We start from the raw sequence: 25,908 nt of genomic DNA, 5'->3' as shown, positions 1-25,908 counted from the left end.
AGCCCTCAGTAGCATGGGATAACTGCGCGGCCCAGTAGCTGCGCCCCTGGTCTCTGCATACAGGAAACAACACTGACTTCGTTGGATTGGCCCCAAGGCTGGAGGTCTCCCTAAACACCCGGAGTGTCTGGAGGTCCTGGGGGCCAGAAAACCCGGGATCAGCCAAGAAGAACACGTCATCCGCGTATAGCGCAATTGTGTCCGAATTAGGGTGTCTCGCCGCACCCATGTAGCTAAATGCTCTATGGCCAGTGCAAATAACAATGGGGACAAGGGGCACCCTGCCTCGTGCCCTAATGTATTGATAAGGGTGTCGACCAGAATCTGCTGATCTAGGTAGGGTCTTCCACACACCCCCTGTCAGCATACATCCTAATTCAGTTAATGTCTCCGGGTGGCCCCGTCCCCCCACCACCTTCTGCCCATGTTTCTTCTTTCCACTCTCACCTACCAGTTGGATCGGGTACTCTATAGAGTCAACGGCAAGAAGCATATGCTTGTGTCACTATTGCAGCTCTACTTCTGCCGGTACTATGGAGAGCCACTCTCCCTAGAGTGCGTTTCTCATGTGTTGAGTCTCAGTCGCTGCCCTGTCCTTGGTGTGCTTTCCATGATTCACTGCTGTACCTGAACTGCAAACCAACCTATAGTTCTCATGCCTCTCGGTGAATGCCTATACTGCAGAGAGCATCTGAAAGACACACGTTGGTGTTAGATTCCTTACCTTAGAATATCCCCAGGCGTCAGACTGGATCCGGAAAGTTTTCGTCCGCAGTACCCCTGCATGTCGTCTGCGGCTCCGTGGCCGTCGTCGGTGTCGTGATCGCCGGGATGACGTCGTCGGAGTACTTAGACGCCGCCCTCGCGCGCTGATGTCAGTTCTTCTTTTTTCTGCACCAGCAAGCGCAGATTCGGGAAGAGCTAGTACCCTTAGTCACTTTTTGACTAACTTTCTTGGTCTATTTTGACTAACTTTTTCGAGTCGATTCGACTCCGGATGCCGGTAGGGATGCCTGGATTTAAACTGTGCTACGCCTGTCACCGTCTGATGTCGGTGACGTACCCCCACCGCCGGTGTCTCTACTGTCTCGGGGCTGACCCCGACGACAAGTCATGCCCCGACTGCCGGGCCTTGACCTCGAAAGCTAGGCGGGAGCAGTCACGTAAGCTTCTTGAGCTCTGGCAGGCGGCTCCGTGCCGCTCGAGGTCCCGGTTGAGGAGGAAGTCGAGGGACCGGTCGCGGAGCCGCAGCCATCGAAGCCTGTCGAGCCATCACCACTCGTCGGGCTCAAAGTCCTCTGGTAAGTCGAAGAAGAAGTAGTTGCAGAGGCGACATCGCTCTTCTGAATCCCCTCGCCGGTCATGCGACTCGGCCGAGGGTTAGTGTGGCCCCACCCTCGAGGCTCCGCAGGTGTCGCGTCCGGCCCCACACCCTCCGGTCCCTGGGCTTCACGCGACTCCGGGCGAGATTCGAGGTTTCCTCGTGGCCATGAGGACTCTCTTTCTGCCGTCGAGCCCCCCCGGTGCGCCTTCGGGGGCCCTAGCGGGCTGGCGGCTTCAGCCCCGTGCCGTCGGCGACTTCAGTCCCGATGCCGCAGGACCCCTCAGGATCCAGGCCTGGCGTCGACCTTAAGACTCCTACGCTGGCGCCGACCCCTACTGTGCCACTCTTGGCGCCGTCCTCGGACGACGCCGTCCCCGGTTTCTGCCCTGGTCCGGGTCCGACGCCGGAACGGCACCGCTCGTCGATGGGTGAGGCCTTCACCTACGACCTGGCTCTGTCCTTTATGCCTGTTTATCAGGACACGGATGAAGGGGAGGACCGGGTGGGGTCTGAGGACCCTCTGGCAGTTAAGTCAGGACTGGGAAGATGAGCTGGGGAAGGCCAGTGGTCTTGACACATCACCCGACACTGGTTTCATCTCTCCTCCCTCCGTGGCTACGGAGGAGAGTGCTACATATGGTGTGGTGTTGCGTAGGGCAGTCATGGCCTTGGCTCTTGAGCTCCCTACTGCGGCCATGAGGACTAATCTCCTCACTGAGGTGCTTCAACCGCCAGTAAGCTCTTCGGAGTCTATGCTGACGTTGAATGAAGCCCTCTCGATGTTCTGATGGGCACTTGGTCCAGGCCCTCCACAGTGCCCCCCTGTGGATTGGAACGTGGCCAGACGCCACCGCCCGGCTCCAGGCAACCCATGCTTTCTGTCCGTGCACCCCACTGCCGAGAACCTGGTGATCCAGGCCTCTACGTCCCAGACCGCATTCCCGTCCCCTCCCCGGATCGGGAATCCAAAAGGTTGGATCAGTTTTGAAAGAAACTGTTCTCCTAAGTCAATTTGGGGTTGCGGTCCATTAATACTGCATGCCTTTTGGGCCGTTATACCCACTCTCTGTGGGATACAGTGGCGGACTTGCTGCCTCAGTGTCCGGAGGAGGCCCGGAAACGGCTCGCCCAGTCTCTTGCTGAGGGGCAAGATGCGGCACGGTATTCCATCCAATGTGGAATTGATACCACAGACTCGCTGGGCAGAGGAATTTTCACGACGGTGGCGATCCGTCACCACGCCTGGCTGAGGTCCGCCAATTTTTCGGGGATGTCCAGAACACACTCGTGGACATGCCCTTCGATGGCAGTCGCCATTTTGGCGACAAAGCAGACAGTGCGCTTGAGGGTTTCAAGGACTTCAGGGCTACGGCCAAGTACTTGGGCCTGTCGGGCCAGCACCAGCAGACTTCTGCTTTTTGCCCCTTTCGTGGCCAAGGAAGGGGCGCCCCCACACGTTCTTCCAGCCGCAGAACCAACATCGACGCGGTCGCGGACATGGTAACCGCCGTGGCAGTGCAGGGGGACACAGGCCGGGTCATTCCACATCCACCCCCGCAGTATCTGCCTCAACGCCTTCCTAGTCCGAGCTTTCAGGCCCATTCCACACCAGTGGAGGGGCAGGGTTCATCATCACCTACTCTACTGGCGTACCATCACTTCGGACAGGGGGGTGCTGCAAATTGTCTGAAGGGGCTACTCCCTCCCCTTTGAGGTGACCCCTCCAGCCATGCCACCGCAGTACCACCGCATGTCGGGGATCACTTGCAGCTTCTTCAGGAGGAAGTTACGGCCCTGTTGGCCAAGGGGGCCATTGTGCGCGTTCCTGGGCCAAAAGTAGGACGTGGTTGCCACTCCCACTACTTTCTGGTTCCCAAGAAGGGCAAAGGGGGCCTGCGCCCTATCTTGGACCTCCGGAGCATCACTAGCTTCCTCCCCAAAGAGAAGTTCAAGATGATGACTTAAGCTCAGGTCCTGGCTGCCCTAGACCCTGGAGACTGGATGGTAGCATTGGACTTGCAGGACGCATATTTCCACATCCCTGTTCTGCCGGCGCTACCTGCGGTGCACGGAAGGCCCGAGCACTTTCAGTTTACTGTGCTCCTCTTCAGCCTCACCAGTGCCCCTCGGGTGTACACAAAAGTGATGGCGGTGGTCACAACTCATCTGTGCAGATCAAGGGTTCCAGTCTTCCCCTATCTCGACGACTGGTTGTTGAAGGCGGGTTCGCCCCAGACAGTCGTCTTCCACCTCCAGACTACGGCAGATCTCCTGCACTCGCTGGGGTTCTCCATCAACTTGCCGAAGTCACACCTGTGCCCCTCTCAGAAGCTCCTCTTCATCAGAGCGATTCTGGACTCGGTTAAGGTGACGCTGCAGCTCCTGGGTCTGATGGCCTCCTGCATCCTGCTGGTACATCACGCCAGGTGGCGGATGCGGGCTCTACAGTGGGTCCTGAAGTTCCAGTGGGCACAGCATCAGGGCAACCTGTCTGACCACGTCCTGATCTCGGAGGGCACTGCAAGACAGTTGCAGTGGTGACTCACGGACCGCGATTAGGTCAACGGCAGATGCCTCTCCCTACCCCAACGAGAGCACACTGTGGTGACAATTGTGTCCCTCCTGGGATGGGGGGTCCACATGGGAGAGGCGGAGATCAGAGGTCTCTGGTCTCCGGCGGAGTCCCGACTCCATATCAACCTTCTGGAGCTGCGGGCGATCTGACTTGTGCTGAAGGCATTTCTTCCCTCTGTCCGGGGAAGTGTAGTGCAGGTGTTCACAGACAACACCACCGCCATGTGGCACTGCAACAACCAGGGCGGGTTGGGGTCGTGGACCCGTTGTCAGGAGGCTCTGCACCTCTGGACCTGGCTGGAACACCAGGGCGTCACCCTGGTGGTTCAACACCTGGCAGGTTCCCTAAATGCCAGGGCGGATGAACTCAGCCGCCGGTGCATGATGGATCACCAATGGCTTCTGAACTCGGATGTGGTGCAAGGTCTCTTTCAGCAGTGGGGAGAGCCTTGATTAGATCTATTCGCCACCAAAGAGAATGCGCAATGTCATCAGTTCTGCGCGTTGGAATTTCCAAGGCGGCACTCGCTCGGAGACGCTTTTCGTCGCAAGTGGAGTTGAGGTCTGTTGTACGCTTTTCCGCCTTTACCACTTCTGCCCAGAGTGCTGAAAAAGATCAGGTGCGACCGGGCCCAAGTCATCCTTGTGGCTCCGGACTGGGCACGAAGATACTGGTTTCCCGAGCTACTCAGTATGTCAGTCGATCCCCCGATTGTCTGCCTCCTCAGGAGGACCTTCTGTCGCAGCAACAGGGGACGGTCCTCACCCGAACCTGTTCAGTCCCCATCTACATGCGTGGAGTTGAGCGGTGACAGTTGAGGCCATTTGACTTGCTTCCTGAAGTCTATGATGTAATTCTGGCAGCCAGGCGTTCCTCCACAAAAACGGTATACGCCTGTAGGTGGAACAAATTTGTGGCATGATGCACAGCAAAGGGTGTGGATCCTCTTTCTGCCCTTCTTTCAGATGTTCTCCTCTTTCTTCTTTCTCTTGCCCAGCAGGGCCCTGCTCTCGGCACTATCAAAGGCTATCTCTCGGCCATTTCAGCCTTCTTAAGGCTTCCTGATTAGCCTTCTCTTTTCAAGTCCCCTGTTGTAAATAGATTCTTGAAAGGCATCACACACATGTTCCCTCCTGTTCCTTTTGTGATGCCTCAGTGGGACTTGAACTTGGTGCTTACTTATCTGATGTGCGATTCCTTTGAGCAACTTCATAATTGCCCCTTCTGTCTTCTGACTCTTAAAACTGCTTTCCTGATTGCCATCACCTCTGCCAGAAGAGTGAGTGAGTGAGCTCCAGGCTCTTTCTTCTAAGCCTCCTTTCCTCTCTATCCATCCGGACAAGGTTGTTCTGAGGGCTCGTCCTTCTTTCCTGCCCAACTTGGCTATAGCCTTTCACATCAAGCAGTCCATCACTTGCCCTCCTTCTTTCCGCCTCCGCATCCCTTGAAAGAGAAAGAGAGGTTCCACCGTCGGGCCCCAAAACGTGTGCTCTCTTTTTACCTAGACAGCACATGACAGTTCAGGGTGGACGACCAGCTCTTTGTTGGTTACGTAGGCGCTAAGAAGGGACGGGCGGTGCACAAGCGGACCATCTCTCGGTGGGTCGTTTTGTGTATCAAGGTCTGTTATTCCTTGGCTAAAAAGGAGCCTCCTGTAGGCTATGCGCCCATTCCACTCTGGCCACGGCGGCTACTATTGCCCTGGGTCGGGGAGTCCCCTTGCAGGACATCTGTCGGGCAGCTATGTGGGCCTCGCTGCACACGTTTGCCAAGCCCTACTGCCTGGGAAGCCAAGTCTGGAGAGATGGCTTTTTCGGCCGTTCCGTTCTCCAGGACTTCCTGGTGTGATCTTGGTCCGCAGACCCACCACCGGGGTTGGTATTGCTGGGGTATCTGTTCTAAGGTAAGACTACCGTGTTTCTTTCAGATGCACAAGTTACTTACCTTCGGTAACAATATATCTGTAAGAAACATTAGTTAGTGTTAGATTCCTTGCCCCCCCACCCATCCTCCCCGTTCTGCGAACCGATATCTAGGGTTAAGGTATCTCCCTTTGAGGGCCCTAGTTTCATGGCACCTGTGACGGTTTCTTGCATGGGTCTGCATTCCTGGCGCAGAAAGCTATGTACAGAACTGATGTCAGCACGCGAGGGCGGCGTCTATGTACTCCGACGTCATCCCGGCTATCACGACGACGGACGCGGAGCCGCCGCCGCCGCCTTCCGACGTGCAGGAGTACTGCTGATGAAAACTTTCCGGATCCAGTCTGACGCCTGGGGATATTCTAAGGTAAGGAATCGAACACTAACTAATGTTTCTTACAGATATATCGTTACCGAAGGTAAGTAACTTGTGCTTCACTTCCTAGAGTACGTTTCTCATGTGGTGAGTCTCAGTCACTACCCTGTCCCTGGTGTGCTGTCCATGATTCACTGCTGTGCCTGAACTGCAACCTAACCTATGGTTCTGATGCCTATCGGTGTTATGTAGCAATTATAAAGCAAAGAACTTGTGATCTAAGTCAAAGGGAAGCTGTATTTTAGCTGAACGTTGGAGATTTCCAGTCCACCTTAGTCTCCATGCATTTCAAGGGCTCATAAAATATTACTGGAATAGAAGAAATGTGTTTTTGTGTGTGTGGTGTGGGCTGTTATTGATCTCTACAGAAACACTCTTCCCAGTGTACTTGTGCACATTGTTTAAAGGTTTTAACCGTAGTTATAATTTCTAATGTTTGAAACATTAGAGTCCATCTGCTTCGAGCTACACCAACATTTAATTTTGCACAAATAAAAAAGTACACCGTTGTAAATTTATATAGGTATCAAAAGTGGATACCACATCCTCTTATTTATGGAGGGGTTTATTGCTTCTTCCAGAAAGAATATGCCACTGTGCATAACCTACTGACACCCAGAGGCCCTTAAAATGATACATGTCACAGGTAATGCAATTGCAGTTCTGCCTTCACGGATGGCGTTGTTTTGAGGCCACATAAACCAAATGAGCACTTGGGAACAGCAATCTTAAAACCTATAAAGAATCAGAGAACTCGGATATAAATCCCTGCTGCGCAAGGCCTCTCATGTAAATCATGGTTTCTAAGATAGCACGTTTTCTTGCTCTTGTCTAATACGTTTTACTTGTTTGAGTTGCTGCTGAGCATTCGTTGAAGAAACACTGGTGCAGCCGAATACTTTGTGGTGGCTACGTTTCTCTCCACATTTCACTATATTTTTAAACACCCTGCTACTGAGTTTTGCCCATGTTTTAACCCATTGTATGGTTACACAGTAGACATCAAAAATTGAAATCAATAACTTTTTTCTTTTAGTTGTGTGCCCAAATAAGAAGAAGGGGAGGGGGTTTGTGTGGGGTATAGTTAGAGATAAGATAGATGTGACTCACTTTTTCATGAGTTTGTGACATTAAACATACTTTGAAAATCATGTATACATTCTTGTCCGATGGTCCCCATCGAGCGGGGCCTCGTATTTTAAGCACAAATCAGATACAGTTTGTTTAGGAAGCGAAAACACGAGCTGCGAAGATTGAAATGTGACAAAAGAAAAATACCAGGGCGAAAGACACCAGCAACTAGCTGTTAAAGAAGAGCTACACGAGTAACAACGCCGCTGATACACGGACATTGTTGCATTTAGGAAAGGAAGAAACAAGTTTGAAGGGAGACAGCTTAATGAACAGCTATACCGAACTAAAGAGTAAAAAGGTTATATAGTTACCACGCCCCATCTTGCTTTACTTCCTGGTTACGGGTTGGAAACGAGCGATGCCACGAGACCTCCCTTCAGTTTCAGTAATCTGAATGATCAGATACGGGCTGCCGGATAATCATAGCGATTTATGTAAAGCCACAGATCTCCGACGAATAACTTTGGTCGTAGCAATTCATCCACCGACCCGCATTGCGGCAGGAGGTTTGCCCTTCCCTCACTTGTCCTGATGAAGACCCGCCGTGTAAGGATCAACCTTCCTACAATTCCATGGGTCGAAACGTAGACTGCTATCTACCCCATCAACTCCTTTTCCAGCGTGATTTATACAGCCCTTTAGGAGCTTGATTGTTTAAACAAACTGTATCTGATTTGTGCTTAAAATACGAGGCCCACTCGATGGGGACCGTCGGACAAGAATGTATACATGATTTTCAATGTATGTTTAATGTCACAAACTCATGAAAAAGTGAGTCACATCTATCTTATCTCTAACTATACCCCACACAAACCCCCTCCCCTTCTTCTTATTTGGGCACACAACTAAAAGAAAGAAAGTTATTGATTTCAATTTTTGATGTCTACTGTGTAACCATACAAAGGTTAATAGTGCACTGTGAATAAAACATTGCACGTTCTGTCAACTTTTTCTTATTTCATTTTTCATTGTTTATATATTTGATATGATCTATTTTCTTAGTCTGGGACCCCTCTGTTCATAACAAAATACTTACCCAGGTCCCTTTGACTATATGGGTCCAACCCTGTTGTCCATAATATACATGTTTTAACCCAGCACGTTGTGGGGGAACGTCTAATGTTAAAAATAAAATACAGCATGGTTGCTTAAAAATCACACTCTTCTAAAGTTCTGCCGTTTTAGGGAACACTTAGTGAAACTGCATTTTCGTTATGTACATCTGTGTCTTTAAATGAGCCTTGTGATGTAAAGTAAAAGGGGCATAGTTCATAGCAGCATGATGAAATGATAAGCAAGTTACTGAACAAATCAGTTGCGCATTCCTCCCATCAGCAGACTTTGGCGTGTCTTGATTTTTGCTTTTCAAGTGCTCTCCACCTGATCATAGTTAAAAATGTAGGCTTCACATATTGGTTTTCCTAGAACACCAGATGTCTCCTACATGTAAATGGCCGCAAACTGCACATAATACCACTCAACGCAACGTGAATCAACTCCACATAATCACTAACCTCAATACCGGATAAATACACCCTGCATAAAGCTACTCTATGCTACATAGCAACAAACCACAAAAATACACTGCTTTCCATGCCACATAATTTCAGTCAGAATAATTTCGCTCATCGCCACCCAGTTATACTCCACACATTTATATTCCACACCACATAATTCAACAACAAACCTTGTATTTAAACTCAACTCAATTACATAACGAACCACATTCATCCCAACACAACAGAATTCCACATCATGCCACATAATTCAACAGCACACCAAATAATTGAACTCCACTACATACCACTCCACAACACAAAATACCAATCCGTATAATTACGCCCCACACTCAATGCCACATAATTACTATCCACATAATTCCACTGCACACCGTGTCATATAATTCCACCATACAGATCCGCTCTACATCACATTGTTCCATGCCACACAGTTCCACAACTAACCATTCCAATCCAACCCACATAATTCTACTCCACCACACACATTTCCACTCCACGCCATAACACATACATCCACTCCACTCCAAAACACATGGGCAAAATACATTGTAATTTACCACACCAATGTTTAGTTTTAGGCAGGCACAGCTCGCATCCCACACAGCTTCTTTGTTGTTCTTCTAACTCCATTGCTACTGCAGCTCCAGCGTTTGTCTTCTTCATCTATACAGCCCCCAAACCCTATCTATCCACAGGCCACATAATGCCACTCCACAAATCCACTCCACACCTCACAATTCCACTCCACACCTCACAATTCCACTCCGCTAACAATTCCAATCCAACCCCCATAATTCTGTTCCAAACTACATGAATCCACTCCAATGCAAACCAAAACACATGGGTAAAAGACATTGTATTTTACAATGTCAGTAGTAGCTCTGACACTCGCAAGCAGGCATCCACCACTAGACACCAGGGAGGGGGGAGGGGCCCCTTGGGCAAGGGCCTTTGCTCCCCCTCACACTTTTTTGGGCATGTTCAGTCTTTCTGTCCCCAGGCGATGGGGAGAGGGGGGGGGGTTATTACCACCTGCATGCTCCCTGGGGGAGGGGAGAAAGCCCACTAGACACCAGGATGTTTTTATTTTTATTATGTAAGAGGGGTGGGGGCTGCCCACAGTGGGCATGGCCATGCCCCCACCCCACATAAATGGGGATTGAAGCCTTTCTGCCTCCTAATGGGCAGGTTAGGCAATAGCCCTCGATCTGTCCTCCTGGAGTAGGTAAGCCCCCTAAGCACCAGGGACTGTCTTTTTTTGTGTGCAGGTGTGGGGGCTGCCAAGAATAGACATGCCCCCAGCAGAGAAGAGGCACAGTATTTCTGCCCCCCTGGGGGGGGCAGATATGGGCAACAACCCCTAATCTGCCCTCTTGCGCAGTAAACCTACTAGGCACCAGGGATTATTATTTTCTTTGTGTAGGGTTGGGGTTGCCCAGAATGGGCATGCTGATGCCTCTGCCCCTACCCCCAAACATTGACAGTGTTTCTGCCTCCCCAGGGGCAGATAGCTACTACACCCGATCTGCCCCTAGAAATTCCACTACCAGGGATATGTTTATGGGCATGACACGAGCAGCCCCATAGTCCATGATCGCTCCCGTTTTTTTAGGCACTCATTTCGTCCGTTTCTGGCTCCCTTGGGGACAGATCAACAATATTTGTAGGCTAACCTCCCTCCAAGGGGGGCAGAAAACCACCAGATACCAGGGAAAATTTGTGTGTGTGTGAGAACTGTAGTTCAGCTAATGGTCTTCGTATACTGATATTTGGCTGTCTGTGTGTTTGGACTGGCATTTTGCCGGCTGAGTGTGTGGACAGTCACTTGGCTGGCGGTGTGTGTCTACAGTCGTTTGGATGCTGGGGGTGTGTGTGGACTGTCGTTTGGATGCTGGGGGGTGTGTGTGGACTGCTGCTTGGCTACCGGTGTTATACAGGATATGGTGTACAGGATCTATATATTGCCAGCTATAGGCCAAGAAAAGGTGCACGAGAACACGGCTCACCGTTAGTAATACATACGTTGCTTGATACTGGTTCAAAGACTCTCGTACCTATTCTTCACCCATAGTGTTCTAAAGTTCTCTCTAGAATCTTTATCTTCAATCTATATTGTAAATAATCAAATTTTAGCTAGGCAACTAATGGAATACAGCACATTGGCAGATCAATTAGACACACTGTCTAGCAAATTCGTAGAAATATGATTTACAGTTGATGAATTTGAATTAAATAAATGCGATTGATCCCTCTAGATGTTCTAGTCGACTGAGCAAATCTTCTCTACAAAATATATTACAGTATCACACAGGAGTATTACATGGCAGAACTGACCGAAAATAACCTGGGTACAGAATGCAACAATTGCGGAAACGCACTGCAGTACATTGCGTGGGAAATTATGAATGCATGTATCCTTACAGAGTGAGGCAATCGCAGTTTAGTTGTAAAAGACGAGTCAATAGAAATGTCACTGACATTAGTCATGGAAACAGCTGCCTAAGAGAACATGTGCCTTAACAATATTAAGGGCGATCTCATTCACAACTTAGTTGGAATTATGAATAATATGGCATGATCATGGGCCACGTTCTAGGGGTCCATTGGTCGCAGACAAGTAATGCATGTATTTACGAAAAATAAAGGTAGCGATAGAAAACGCTTGAGGCCGAAATAAGCTTGCTGTACTTCAGATAGCTCTCTGCTTTTTTGATCTCTTAGAAAGGAGGAATTGATTAGTAGTGGCAATGAGTGATAGTGACTGTTAGTAGACTGCAGTGAGGTCTTGTTGTTTCCTCTGGGTGCTTCTGGCCTGTGGTTTGGTCTTCACTGTCATTTTAATATTTAAACATAGGACCTTCATCAACTTCTGATTGCGATGCCCCTCCTACAATAAAAATGTTGTTGTAAAAACGGCCCTACTTATGAATGCTTTGCTTGTTCTACTTCAGATATCTAACACAAAAATTAAACCAGCATTGACAAAGCCAATAGGCCTGGCTAAGATAAAGAAGCACAGGCATGCACTAATGAGGTATTGTACATTGTATGCACAAATGCTATCTGATAGAGACTTCTAGATACCGATTACTTACCTAAGAATATTCTCCAGGAGTCCGGCTGGATCCTGTAACTTTTTATGAGCAGTTCCCCTCCACACCGGTAGGTGGCATCATTTGTCTCTACTTGGCGTCATCAGCACCGGAAGTGATGTGCGAGGTGCCTATATAGTCGCCACCCCAGTGCACCGACGGCCGTTCTTTTCTTTCTGCACCATTCTGCACAGATCCCGAGAGAGCTACTCCCAGTCCCTTTGTGACTGACCTTCTTTTGTCCTTTTGTCAAAGATTTTTTGAGACTCTGTGTATTTGCAGGATGTTTGCCAGAAAGGTAGTTTTTAAACCATGTAGTGCTTGTCACGGACCTGCATTTGGTTTGCCTCTGGTGTCCTCAGCGAAACAATGTTGCCAAGACATGCGGATTGCTCCGCCAACCATCCCAAGACACTGAGGGAGCGGTCTCTCAGTCTCCTCGCCACTTGATGTCGAATGACTCCAGTGCTTCAGATCTCCATTGCAAGTAAGTTCCCAAGATTGCAAAGTCGTCCCATTCCAGGTTGTCGGGTAAGTCCGGTAAATCCCACAAAAAATAGTTGAAGAGGTCCTCAACTTCACGCACAAGTTTTCGGATGAGTCGATAAACCTTTGGCCCTGGAAGCCTAGCTCTGTGGTAGAGCCTGCACCCGGGTCATCTCTGCGCCTCCCTGAATTTTCAGGAGCCGGAGCAAACTCCACCGCCTTAAAAAGTTCTGTGAGGCCATGCACCTCATCCTTGGAGACACCCTCTGGAGACACCTCGAGCCCCACGGATCTAGGCCTAACTTGCCTTCTGCCCGCTGATTCGCCCTCGGCACCAATCTGACCTCAGGGATCCATTGACCGATCCAGAACGGTGCCGATCAAGCGACCCAACCATCCCTGGTGCCTGCTCCAGTGCCATCGCCACCGAGGCCCACTGGTGACTCTGCCTCATCTTCATTCCTGACTTCGATACAGAGCTGGACAGCCTCGTCTGACTCCGGAGCTGACTCCGGAGCTGACTCGGGGCAGACTCCCCATATCGGAGCCAGCGCCTTATCACTGAGACCGGTCTGCATTCGGTCTGCTGACCCTTATGGCTACTAAACATTAGAAGATCCTGAGGGCTCCTGTTATGAGAATCTGGGGGATGCCAGTGGACTGGACACCTTCCAAGTCACTGGCCTGGTCTCTCCCCCTACTGTGGCTACGACGGCGGCTGAGGTCCTGCTTGTAAAGGTAACCCTCAGTGGCAGTCAAGACAAACGTCTTCACTGAGATGCTTCAGACAGGAGTTGCCCCCCCACAGAACTCCCATTTAATGAAGTCCTTACTGATGTCCTACGCGGAGCCTGGTCTAACCCTGCACAGGGGTTCCTGTGCATAGAACAATTGTCTGATGCCATTGCCCTACCCAAATGTATTTATTTATTTATTTATACAGGATTTGTAATGCGCATGGCTGCCCCAGCGACGAGGCGTCCCAGCGCAACCAGAAACCGACAGAGATCAGGGAGACTAACAAGCGCGAAAAGTTACAGAGTGGGGAACAACCATGTTTTTAATGATTTCCGGAATGTCAGGAGATTAGGAATCGCTCGAATGCTAACTGGAAGATGGACTTTAGTTTCCTCAAACAGGTGGTCTAGGCCTCCACTCCCAAAATTAACCTCAGCTCATTCCCTACAACGCCACCGGATATGCAATCCCAAAAACTGCATACCTTTCGGATGAGGATGTTCTCTACTGCTATCCTGGCATTGTGGTCAGTGAACAGCGTGTGCCTCTATGGGCCATGGTACCATATGATCTGTTGCGCAATTGCTACCCATGTTATTGGAGGAGGCCCGAGCCCTACTCTCTCAAGCAATTGCTGATGGGAGAGATGCAACCAAGTTCAGCATAGCATAATGTGTATTTGTAAAGCGTGCGTTCACCTATGGGTATCTTTGCACTAAATAAGAAATGTTTAACGTTAACTAACTCAAGGGTACCCATTTTATCGACCTTAAGGGGATGAAAGGCTGAGTGAACCTTCCGGGATTTGAACCTGTGACCATGAGGTCAAACATAGGCCCCTACAGTGTAAGCATTTGTCCACTAAGCCACTAGACCCAGATGTAGTCTGGACATGAGAGACAGTCTGGGCAGAACAATTTCATAGTCATTGGCCCTGAGGTGCCACGCCTGGCTGAGAACCGCTGGCTTTTCGAAGGATGTCCGGGCTTCACTCGTGGACATGTCCTTTGATGGCTCCTGTCTGTTCTGTGAGAAAGCGGATTCAGAGCTGGAGCGCTTTAATGACTGTAGGGCTGCGCCAGGTCCTTGGATTTTTCTACGGCCCTTTGCCAAACCCAGTCTGCTTTCCGCCCCTTTTGTGGCCATAGAAAGTATTTCAAACTGTGTCTCTTTACTCCCAGTTACCACGGCCAGCAAGCTTGGCCATCTTTTTGTCAGAGAACACAGTTCCCACAGACCACATGTGACAGGCAGCCAGTAGTCGAAGCAGTCCACCCCCCCCCCCCTCCCCAGTAGCCGCAGACTCCAACCCCATTTAATTTGCTCTCCCAGCATCTCAGACATCCAGTGGAGGGGGGGGGGGGAGGATACACCATCACCTGCTCCACTGGAGGTCAGTAACATCTGACCTTTTGTGTTTTGCAGCTTATTCAGAAGCACTACTCCCTCCCCTTTGTGACCACTCTTCCTCAGATGCCACCCACTTAAGACAATATGACTGAGGACCACTTCTCCTGGCTCCGTAAGTGTTAGCTCTCTTGGCTAAGGGAGCTATAGAGAGGGTGTCCGCATCAGAAGTAGGCCGTGGTTGCTGTTCCCGCTATTTTTGTGCCTAAAAAGGATGGATGACTTTGTCCTATTCTAGACCTGCGCCTTCTCAACCTCTTCCTGAAAAAGGAGAAATTCAAGATGCTCATGCTCTCACAAATCCTGTCTGCCTTGGACCCGGGCACTGGATGGTAGAGATGGACTTATTCGGGGCCTATTTCCACATCTCCATCCTGCCGGCACACCAGTGTTACCTGCGTAGGCCAAGAGCATTTTCAGTTTGCAGTGCTCTTCTTTGGTCTTACCAGTGTCCCTTGGGTGTTCACCAAGGTGATTGCGTGGTTGCAGCTCACCTCCGTAGGTCCGGAGTTCCAGTATTCCCTTTCCTCGACAAATGGCTGTTGAAAGCAGGCTCGCCACAAGGCAGTCATCACCCATCTCCAGAGTACGGTGAAACTTCTGCACTCACTTGGGTTCACTATCAGCATGCCAAAGTCACAACTGACTCCCTCTCAGATGGTTCCTTTTATCTGAGCTGTTCTGAACACAGTGCAGTTCTGGGTCTATCCTCTTGAGCGACGAGTCCAGGATATTCATGCTATGATACTGATGTTTCAGCCTCTATCCTGGATTTTGATGAAAATGACCCCGAGGTTGTTGGGCCTCATGGCTTCCTGCATCCTGTTTGTAACACATGCCTGTTACCCTATTTGGGCTCCTCAGTGAGACCTGAAGTCCCAGTGGGCACAGCATCAGGGGAATCTCTGTCATGATCCCGATCTCGGAGGGAACTGCAAAACATCTGGAGTGGTGGCTAACAAATCACGATTGAGTCAGTAGCCTCTCTTCTCTAACCAGAACTGACTGTAGTGACAGATGTCATGCTTGGGATAGGGCGGCGGCCATCTGAGATAGGCGGAGATCAGAGGACTCTGGTCTCCAGCAGAATCTGGGCTCCACATCAGTTGGTTGGAATTTCGGGTGATCCAGTTGGCATTGAAAGCCTTTCTTCCTTCAATCTGGAGAAGGCTGGCACAGGTATTCATAGGTCACACCACTGCCACGTGGTACTGCAGCAAACTGGGCAGGGTGGGGTCGTGGACCATTAGTCGAGGCCTTGCACCTCTGGACATGGATGGAACACCACAGCATATCCCTAGTGGTTCAACACCTGGCGGACTGTCTGAATACCCAGGTGGACAAACTCAGCCGACGATGCCAAGCGGATCACAAATGGCGTCTCCACCTGGAGATGACGTTACATCTCTTTCAAGAATGGGTAGACTATTTGATTTTTTCACCTCCGCCGAGAACGTGCAATTGAAGATCAAGATCGATCGGACCAAAATCATTCTTCTGGGTCCGGATTGGGTACCCAGAGTTTTGTATGCTGAGCTGTTGAGCATGATCATTAGAACTCCGATCAGACTGCCTCTTCGGGATTATATATATTGCAGCAGGGCAGGGTTCTGCCCTGAATCTGAAAACTCTTCGCCTTCATGCATGGAAATTGAGTTGCGACAGTTGACAGCTTTTGATCATCCACCCGAAGTCTGCAATGTTATCTTGGTAGCTAGTCATCTCTCCACCAAGACGGTATAAGCCTGACGCTGTAGCAAGTTTTTGACATGGTGTGCAGATAAGCATGTTGACCCTCTGTCTTCACCCCTATTCCCTGGTTCTCTTGTTTCTTTTTCCTTAGCCGAGCAGGACTTTGCTTTGGGCATTTTGGCATTTCTGTGGTTGTCAGAACAACCATCCTTCTTCAAATCCCCAATCGTACAGAGATCCTTGAAAGGTCTCCCAACACATGTTCTTACCAGCACCTTTTATTATGCCCCAGAGGGATCTCAAACTGGTTCTCCTTTTCCTAATGTGCGCTTCATAACTGTCCACTCAGGTTTCTGACCATCAAAACGGCCTTCCTAGTGGTGATATTGTCTGCCCCAGGGTCAGTGAGTTACAGACGCTCTTTGGGCATCCTCCATACCTTACCTTCTACTCTGACAAACTAGATATTTGAACTAGGGCATCTTTCTTTTTGAAGGTGGGTACTCTTTGCCATGTAGGCTAGTTCATCACTCTGTGTACCTATTACTGCCTACCTATTACACTCGGTCTTGTCCCTCTATAGAAGAGTAGAGACTCCTCTGACTGGACCCAAAAGGAGCGTAGTCGTTCAACCTTGATCGCACTTGTGAGTTCTGGGTGATTGATCAACTCTTTGTGGGATATCTCGGAGCCAAGAAAGGGAAGGCAGTGCAGAAGTGGACCATCTTGCTATGGATAGTTAGCTGCATCAAAATCTGGTACGCAATGGACAAAAAGCAACCCCCTGAGAGTTTGCACACTCATTCTACCAGAGCCAAAGCTGCAACCACTGCATTAGCTCATCCATTTCCTGTCCTGGATCTCTGTCAGGCGTGGGCTTCGTTGCACATGTTTATGAAGCACTACTGCCTAGATAGTGATGTTTGGCGAGACTCTTAATTTGCCTGGTCAATCCTACAGGACTTCTTAGTATAATCTGTATAGCTGCCCCACCTCTTGGAAGATATTGCTTGGGTATCTATTCCAAGGTAAGGAATCTGCAGCTAGAAGTATCCAACAGATGAACAAGTTACTTACCTTCAGTAATGCCTCATCTGATAAAGACTCTGTCTAGCCACAGATTTCTTACCAACCCACCCATCCTCATTGCTCTGTGACCAGTTTAGAGCTACGGATCAATGCCTTTAAGGGCCATAGATTTAAACACCAGTGGTAGGTGTCCTCTTGGCTCCACGCTTCTATTGTGGATAGTTGTGAAATAAACTAACGTCCATGCACTGTAATGGCGCCTATTTAGGACTGTGCACATCACTTCCTGCGCACCTGAATATGCTTATGATTGTCCTCTCCTTGGACATGGCCTTGTACCACAAGGGCAGAGTCTTTTAAAGAGCTGCCTCTAATACAGTTACTTATTTCTAATAATTATGAAGTCTTGAAAGAAGCCAAGAAGAAATCTATGGGATCACAGTGCAGGAGTAAGTCAGGTTCCATCACTTAGGAGGGGTGGTCTAAGAACAGCAGATCCGTGCCAGACTTTCCGGCTAACCCATGCCAATGCAAATGTGCTTTGTTTAGGTTCATTGTTTGTAAGTCTCTTTCATGCATCTGTCCTGAAACTCTACATCGATTCGGCCCTTCTGGGCCTACTCTGAACATGCCCATTCTAAATCTGCTCAGTTCCTTGGCTGAACAGTTTTTGTGACTTTGCTACAATATTTTGTATCAGAATATACCTCCCTTGGAATTATTTGGCAGTGATTGGTGTGTATTGAGGTGGATCCCTTCTGTATGTGGGGGAAAAAACGATGTTCATATGATTAATTCTTTAGGTCCACAGCATACCTAGTGGATAAAGGAGACTCTCTGACCCATGGCTTACCTTGCGTTGAAGTGTACCTTTTCAGTTTGGTTTACAGCACCTAACCAAGTTGGTGTACTTAGGTTGCTCCCTACTAGATAAACATAGTCGATAATTCTCCTAGACAAGGTTGATAGTCTAAATCCGCCCATTCACAAACCTGAAATATGTATTTTCATATTAACTATCATGCATCTTTGCCTGTATCATTTCCTAGGTCTGCACGCTCTTATTTGTCCTGAAGTTTCACATATGATGATTTAATTATAGTTAACCTTAATGCTTTCATGGCATTCTGTACCGTTTATGCTGTATTTTTGGCCACCTTTTCCATCCCTCTGAAAATGTGTTCAGTCAGAAAAGCAGGGACTACTTCCATGACGTTTCACACTCTACAAACCCGAAAAAATGCCAGTCCCAAATTAATTCTGTAAATTCTTCTGTATGTGTAAGTTTTTTGCATTTCTTAATCATCCAACCTGTCTTTCTTAGCATGTATTTTCTGACTCGTTATGAGTCTTTACTGTTTGGCATCATCTTCTTCGCTTTCTGTGCTCTGTTTCTAGAATTTCAGAATGGCAGATTTAGATAGTTGGACATAAGCGTAGTGACACATTAGATACATGTGGTAGCTGTCTCTGACCCATTAAGGGCTTCTCTTTACCATTACTACCGTCTGATTTCCTTTGCCCACTCCAGACCTCTCCATTTTTGGAATACAGAGTGTGGTGTACAGTTGACACAAGTGAAGCTGGGCGTATAGTGTGTGATGAAATTTAGGGATGGGCGAAGTTTCATTCAGTGGAATTCCACTGAATTGCATTAAATATTAGCAAGATTCTGTGGAATTCCACAAAGAGGCAGAGTGCGCACCGCCATGTGCAATGCACACCCCTCAGTGCCCTTAAACCAAGGTAGGTGCACCACAATGTGCAGTGCATAACCCCAGGTGCCCTTAAACCGAGGGAGAAGCACTGCAGTGCAGTACATTACCTACAGTACCCTTAAATATGTAATATTAGCCAACAACTTGTCACTGCCCATGCATAATAGCACCTAAACTGTATAATAGGATATGGTCTGCTACCTCAACAGCCTGTCAATGTTCCCTCACCGTCTTACTTGTGAAAACCTTTCTGAACAAGTTGGCTTAAACATGCTGCAGTCGCATGCAAAGAAAATTGCATCAACATCTTAAATAGTTAATGGTGCTTTTGGTGCAGAACAGTGGATAACCAGGTACCCCTAGTGTAATGGAATAAACAACCAAGTCCTTAAGGACTCATACTAGCCTATATGAGGCACCACAAAGATCCATGATAGGATTAAATAACAGACATTTATTTTTTATTAAATACAATACCTACAGACCACCTTAAATCCAGTCAACAGGAATCCTAGAACAGTACAGGGTATCCATACTCAAAGTGGTATCGGAGAATTCAAGTGGTAGACAAACCAAATGGACTGGACACACCACAGCGTGGAGCTCACCAGTCACCGCAGAAGAGTGCTTTGACAAGCATTCAGATTACCCTGAAGCATCCCTCCAACTAGACTTACATAGAGCCAGGGAGGAGAAGAAACAGAGCCTTGTTCAGTAAATGAAATAGTATGTGATGAAGGAAGCCTGTCACGCAATCCGCAGGCCGAACAAAGTCAATGCGTGGGATCTGAAGAGCATGGACTGTATTGGCCAAGAACACCATACAACAAGCTGGGCATGGATCGGTTCTCCCTGTTGTTCCTTAAGCTTACTTGGAACTTGTGTGTGAGGAGTAAAGCTTGACCTTTCACCTTCTAGGCCTTGCCCACCTCTTGTGCTCCTGCCGTCATAGGCCAACCATCACCTGTACCACTGTGTGCGCGCCCAGGCAATCCCTGTTATCGCCAGTGCGCCATGGTCCAAAGAGACCATGTATTTGGGTTCAATCAAATACATGTCTTCCACAGTCTTAAATTGTATTCCTGGTTATTTGAAAAGCTTTAACTTATTCTCAAATGTATTTGTCTTTACTTTCTTTGACTTTGTCTTTTGAGATTGTTTAGCTAGCCTTATCTTACCTAATCTGCTTTCACAGGCCTATAAGTATCTCAAAGGATGTATCATTCAAGCACTGTTCTCTGTTTTTCCTTTTTGTTCTTTCAGTTAAAGTTGGTTTGTTTGGTCTGATTGTCATGATCAATCAGTGTTGTCTGATCATTTCATAAATATTTGTGTTGTATTTTTCACTCAGATTACCTGAAGCACAGCAGAGGGTTGGAGGATGTTTTCTAAATCTGATGTCACAAATGAAAAATCATTACCTTGCTTACTGTGCCAATCACCCTTCAGCTGTAAATGTACTCACACAGCACAGGTATGTTTAACACAATCTTCATGAATGCTGCTCCTGCCTCTGTGTAGCATAGCAATAGTACAGTTCTGCTTGAAGCAAGTTTAGTGTTCTTCTAAGATGGACTGCCTATGCTACTGTTATTGTGGGAACGTTGTGGTTTAATATTTTTTATCTGCTGAGTCGCCCTCTGAAAGCGCCGGGACACTCTTGTTGAGTAGCCGTGCGCTATATAAATAAAATCATAACATAACATAACATCTCCAACTCTGACGCTCCAAAGTTGGCAGCTGTAAGGGTGCCGGCAATTATGTTTGCCGACGACACCCTGCTGCTATCAAAGTCCGCAATGGGTATCCAGCGTATCCTGGATGGCTTTGCGGACTTTTGTGAGGGCCATGGTTTAGAAATTAACACTCTCAAAACTAAATTCATGGTCCTCAATCCCCCACCGAAATTCCACTTCAGCCCCAGAATCGCACATAGCAGGCTCGAGAGGGTGAAAACCTTTGAATACTTGGGTATTATGCTAAACGACAAATTATCCTGGAACACGCACCTCGAGAAAGCTCTCCTCAAACTGACCCAACACTCGGGGGGCATCATGAGCCTCTTGGCGAATAATAAATCTTCGATTAGGCCTATTGGTCCCCCAATGCAGATTTACAAAACACAGGCTAAGGGGGCTGCTATGTATGGGTCCGAACTTTGGGGGCACGTAGGAACATCAGACCTCTTGAAAGTGGAGAATAAATTCATCCGAAGGCTTGTAGGACTCCCTTCTAGCACGCCCCTAGTCCCCCTTAGGTTGGATCTGGGTCTGCGTCCGCTAGACGATGAACTGGCTTTTCGCCCGCTGGCTTATTGGCGCAGACTGTGGGCAACTCCAGAACTGGCTAGCTACAGACAGGGACTTCAGGAGGTGCTTGCTATGCCGAATGCTGGAAGAATCCATTGGCTCAAATTCATTAAACTGGAACTGGAGGGTCAGGGACTTTCTAAAATGTGGTCTGACCCCTTGGCCACTTGTCAACTTATTCCCAAAAAGGCACTAGCCAAGGCATATCACGACAGTAAATCATTGTCGCTTCTTAACGAACTAAAACCTGGGTCATTGACAGATTCCTTCATGTCCTTCAAGGCCACCTATAACTTCGAACTAACTTTAGATAAAGTCCACCCTCCCCTGCTCAGGAAATTATACTTGCAGTGGAGACATGGGTCCCTCCCCATTCGATCACTCACAAGCAAATGGAGCAAGGATGCAACTAGCATTTGCCCAGCATGCAGATCCTCTGACGAATCTGAACTCCACATTCTCTTTTTTTGTCCTGCTTATCGAGAGATTCGTAAACAATGGATAGTCCCACTATGCAGAAACTTGGGATTTGTGAAGTGTTTGGCTGCTTTTAGAGTTTTGAAAACCAATCTGACTGATTATATTGTGTTTGCGGTGGCCAAATACTTGGGTGCTATCTGGAGTATCAGAAGGAAATGCCTTAGGGATGGTAATTGATCCTATTGTTTTTACGACACTGCAGTGTAATTTGGGACTGTGCTACTGTCCGACTATTATATTTTATACTGTATAACCTTTTACAAAACCACAGTTTTAAAATGTATGTCTTATATGTCTTTTATGGTAAATTTTTACCGAAATAAAGATTTTTTGAATTGAACATAACATAACATTTTCCTTGCAGCATTTTAAGAGCTTTCAGAATTTGTTATAGTCCAACATTAAAGGGGCTTCCATATATGTACCTCTCTCCTCGCTCTGTTTGTTTTGTTGTTCCATATGACACCGTTTCACATGTAATTTTTATGTAAAACGTTTATATAATAATTTAATAGAACACTTGAGTGCCACAGATGGTTGTGTGGAATTATTGTGAGCTCTTCACTTAGGGAGGGAGGGGGGCTAAGACAGTACAGTCATAATAATGAACGCCAGGTTTCAGCTTGTAGATCTGGCACAGAGGACTTGGTGACAGAAGGTTTGGTACTGTAGTTTTGTTAGAATGTCCACTTATGTTACATGCCATGCTAGCTTGAGGGATGAATGTGATCGGCAATTTAAAGCCAAGGGTGGGGTGTTAACCTGGCTAGATAAACAAAATCCCTCAAAATGTAATGTTTATGAACGGAATCATGAATGTGGGCAGACGTTTTCCCTGTACTGATAATTGTATTCTGTTGTCTTTAAGGACTTTTGGTGGATGTTGGCTCCTAGGGCAAGTACTGTGAGAGATTTCAAGGATTCTACAGTACTGCCGGCTCACTGAGCGCCGTTGGGTGGCAGCCAAGCAGAAGATGCGTTTGAATTGTAAACCAACTGAGATGTGTGATGTTCTTATGCTTTAACTCACTAAACATGGCCAGGAAAATGGCACTGATATAACTTCTAGAAATTAGTTCTCACTATAGAAATCCTTTTGTGTCAGTATAGTGGCTCTAGAATCTTGGACCTTTGGGATTATTGTGCCAGTATTAAGCAAGAGGAGGCAATATGTGCAGAGACTCTACAGACCCACATCGCTTAATTTCTGGAAAGCTCTACACCCAATTGAATTGTTAAAAGCCAAAAGTCAGGGTTTATAGGAAAAACATACTTACCTACCAAGCAGGATTTTTTTTTAAGCTCAGTGCTATTATGAACTTTATAAGTCACGAAATAGTAATCTTAATACACCAAGGTCCGAGTCGATGTATTGTGTGCAGGCATTTCTTAAAAAGCTCTGGTATTGGCTAGCTTTGATTGTGATCTTAGGAAAAATTGGATGGGTTGGTATTCCCTTGACACTTAGTCAAACTATTATTGCAGCATTAAAATCTCTTCTAGATGGCTGCATTTTGTTCAGATTACAATAAGTCTCGCAGAGGCTTTGTGGCTGTAATACTTTCAAGTAGAAAGGTGAGCCTTTATTGTAATGAGTTACTACGTTCAACAAAACTTCCCAGGTAATTTTTTTACTGCGGGCAGGTAGCCAGCTTTTATTAAACATGATAGACATTGAACTTGAGCGGTGATAGCTGGTGTTATAAAATATGATAACTCTAGTTCCCTAGAAGCTCAATAATGTTACGAGCACAGTATATATCCAAGGTGTCCATACTGATCTTGACCTGTGCGAATATTCTGCCTCAAACTAGAAAGAATTCATAGTACTTTTTTGCAAGAATATTTTAATAAATAGCCTCCTCTGCTGTTAGGCTAACAATTGGCTCAATGTTTCTGGACAACAAGGTGACACTGACTGTGGTGCCCTGTGTTGTTAAATGTAACTTGGCCAGTAACCAAATCGAAAATACATTTAAAAGTTAATTAAGGACTATTAAACTGGGTGCAGTTTGAAGTCCTTGCTTGGGCTCGACTTCGATCAGATGCCCATGATAGCAGTTGGGAGTTTAAGCTTAATTGATGCAACGAAAAAGGTGATGGGATTTCATGCACACCAGCAAATTTGGGCCAATGTAACTGCAGACACTTTTGCTTGAAAGTGGCATAGGGACCCAGTGGCAACCTACCATAAGGCTGCAGTGAGCCAAGGAAACCTGCTATACCCATGCAGGCTTTATAGCGTAGGCGTTTGGTAGTAGCCTTAAAAATCACTGCAGCTGCACGCTGGTGCCTCTGGGTCTTATTTTGCAATCTGTCGTATGTACGGTGTAGGGCCACATTGAGATCACCGCCCCCCATTAATTCCATTGTTAGTAGTCCTCGTATCTCTGTACATAGTTGCATGTAGAAGTCAGGGTCATCTATGTTAGGGCCATATGTGTTGACGAGGCCTACTCTGGTGCCTCATAATAATCCAGTCAGGATAACATACCTTCCTTGTGTGTCTGTGATAGTTCGCTCCATTGTGAACTATGTTCCTTTCCTTATCAGGGTGATGACCCCACGTGCATAACTAGGGTATGATGAGGAAATTACTAGTTCTGCCCAGCGCTTCCCTAGTTTATCAGCTTTAGCGGGTGACAAATGTGTCTCTTGGAGCATGGCTATATCTGTAGCATGCCTGTCTAAATAGGCTAATACCTGTCTGATTTTCCTAGGGTTATTTAGTCCCCGTACATTCCAGGTGATCAGTTTTAATGGGATAGGGTTATTGTTAGCGTGTGTCAATGTGTTTCCAGATATAGCATCTAGCAGATTGTTTGTGGCGTGCAATGTTAACGAGCAATGACATCCAGGGCTCAACAACGTACATAGTGTGCTTGCATAGTGCCCATGGGCACTAGCAACTGTATCATGACTTGACAAAAAAGAACATGCAACTCCGTATTAATCCAACCCCTACCCCCCACCCGTCCCTCCCCCTTCATCAACCCAACTGTGACGAAGACAATTCCCATAATCAACCAGAGATTCCCCCCTCACACCCAATCTAAATAGGACAGAGAGGAAAATTGGTATGGTATACACACTGGGGCAAGGCCTGCTAGGAGGATATCCCGGTGGCGATGTCCACCAGGGGGTCACTCTGTAACATGTGGCAACATTCCAAGCATCAGAACCAATGCAGTACAATGTAATCGGATAGTTAACAAAAGTAACACAGTAAAGTGAACCTAGTTAAGGGAATACAGAAGCACCCTGTCAGTATGCAATGTCAGAGTCCTGCCAATTTCTATCTAGAGAGTTATAATGTACATCTATCTCTGTCAGTGCATAGGCACGCGCATACAGTTCGAGGTATGTGGTGGTGTAAGCAAATCAGCAAAATAGAGAGTGGGCCATCATTCAACATCGGAAGTATTCGCATGCTCATCAGGACTTCCTCTAGGTGACTTTCGGCGCGGGGTTGAAGACCTTTATGTCTTAGGTACTTGAGCTCGTCTTTCGGTTCAGTGTATATCTCAGACTTTCCACCCTCCGTTATTTTCAGCTTCGCTGGGTAGAGCATTGCATATGGTATACTGTGATCCCTGAGCATCTTTTTGGCTGCAACAAACTTCTTTCGGGCCTCCTGCACTTGCGGGGTAAAGTCAGGGTATATGGAGATGTCCATGCCTTGGTAGGTCAGTTTACCCAGCTCACGTGCTTTGCGCAGTGCGGCATCACGGTCTCTGTAATTTAGCACTTTAGCAATTATTGGACGCGGTCTGGATCCAAGCGGTGGAGATGGAGCCAGCAATCTATGAGCCCGCTCTACAATGAAAACATCGGAAAGGTTGTCTCTGCCCATTAAAGCGATGAGTAACTGTTCAATATATTGCTCCAGGGGGCCTGTATTGGTCGTTTCTGCGTCTCCCATAAGGCGTAGATTACTGCGGCTTGATCTTGCTTCTAGATCTTCGGTCTTTGCCATGATTGTCTTCAGGTGGGTATCCATTTGACCGTGCCTGGTTTCTAGTTGTCTTTATGCATCTTCCAAGTCCGAGATGCGCCGATCCACCATATCTATTCTTTCAGTATTGCCTATCCAGCCTCTCGGACAT

The 25,908-nt window shown here is 47.6% G+C and overlaps 1 protein-coding gene across 4 annotated transcripts in view; it reads left to right on the top strand.

Moving 5' to 3' along the window:
* The window catches only part of ARHGEF7 (Rho guanine nucleotide exchange factor 7), a 951,496-nt gene that overhangs the window by 385,073 nt on the left and 540,515 nt on the right, over positions 1-25,908 (top strand). For all 4 annotated transcript variants that reach the window (XM_078657529.1, XM_078657531.1, XM_078657528.1 and 1 more), the window contains one exon: positions 20,365-20,487. In XM_078657529.1, coding sequence (XP_078513655.1) covers positions 20,365-20,487 — 123 coding nt within the window. The remainder of the gene's footprint in view (positions 1-20,364; positions 20,488-25,908) is intronic.

The sequence above is a fragment of the Lissotriton helveticus genome, chromosome 8 (assembly GCF_964261635.1).
Source record: "Lissotriton helveticus chromosome 8, aLisHel1.1, whole genome shotgun sequence".
NCBI classification, from domain to species: Eukaryota; Metazoa; Chordata; class Amphibia; order Caudata; family Salamandridae; genus Lissotriton; species Lissotriton helveticus.
The sequence above is the reverse complement of the archived record's forward strand: the minus strand, read 5'-3'. Positions and strand labels throughout refer to the sequence as shown.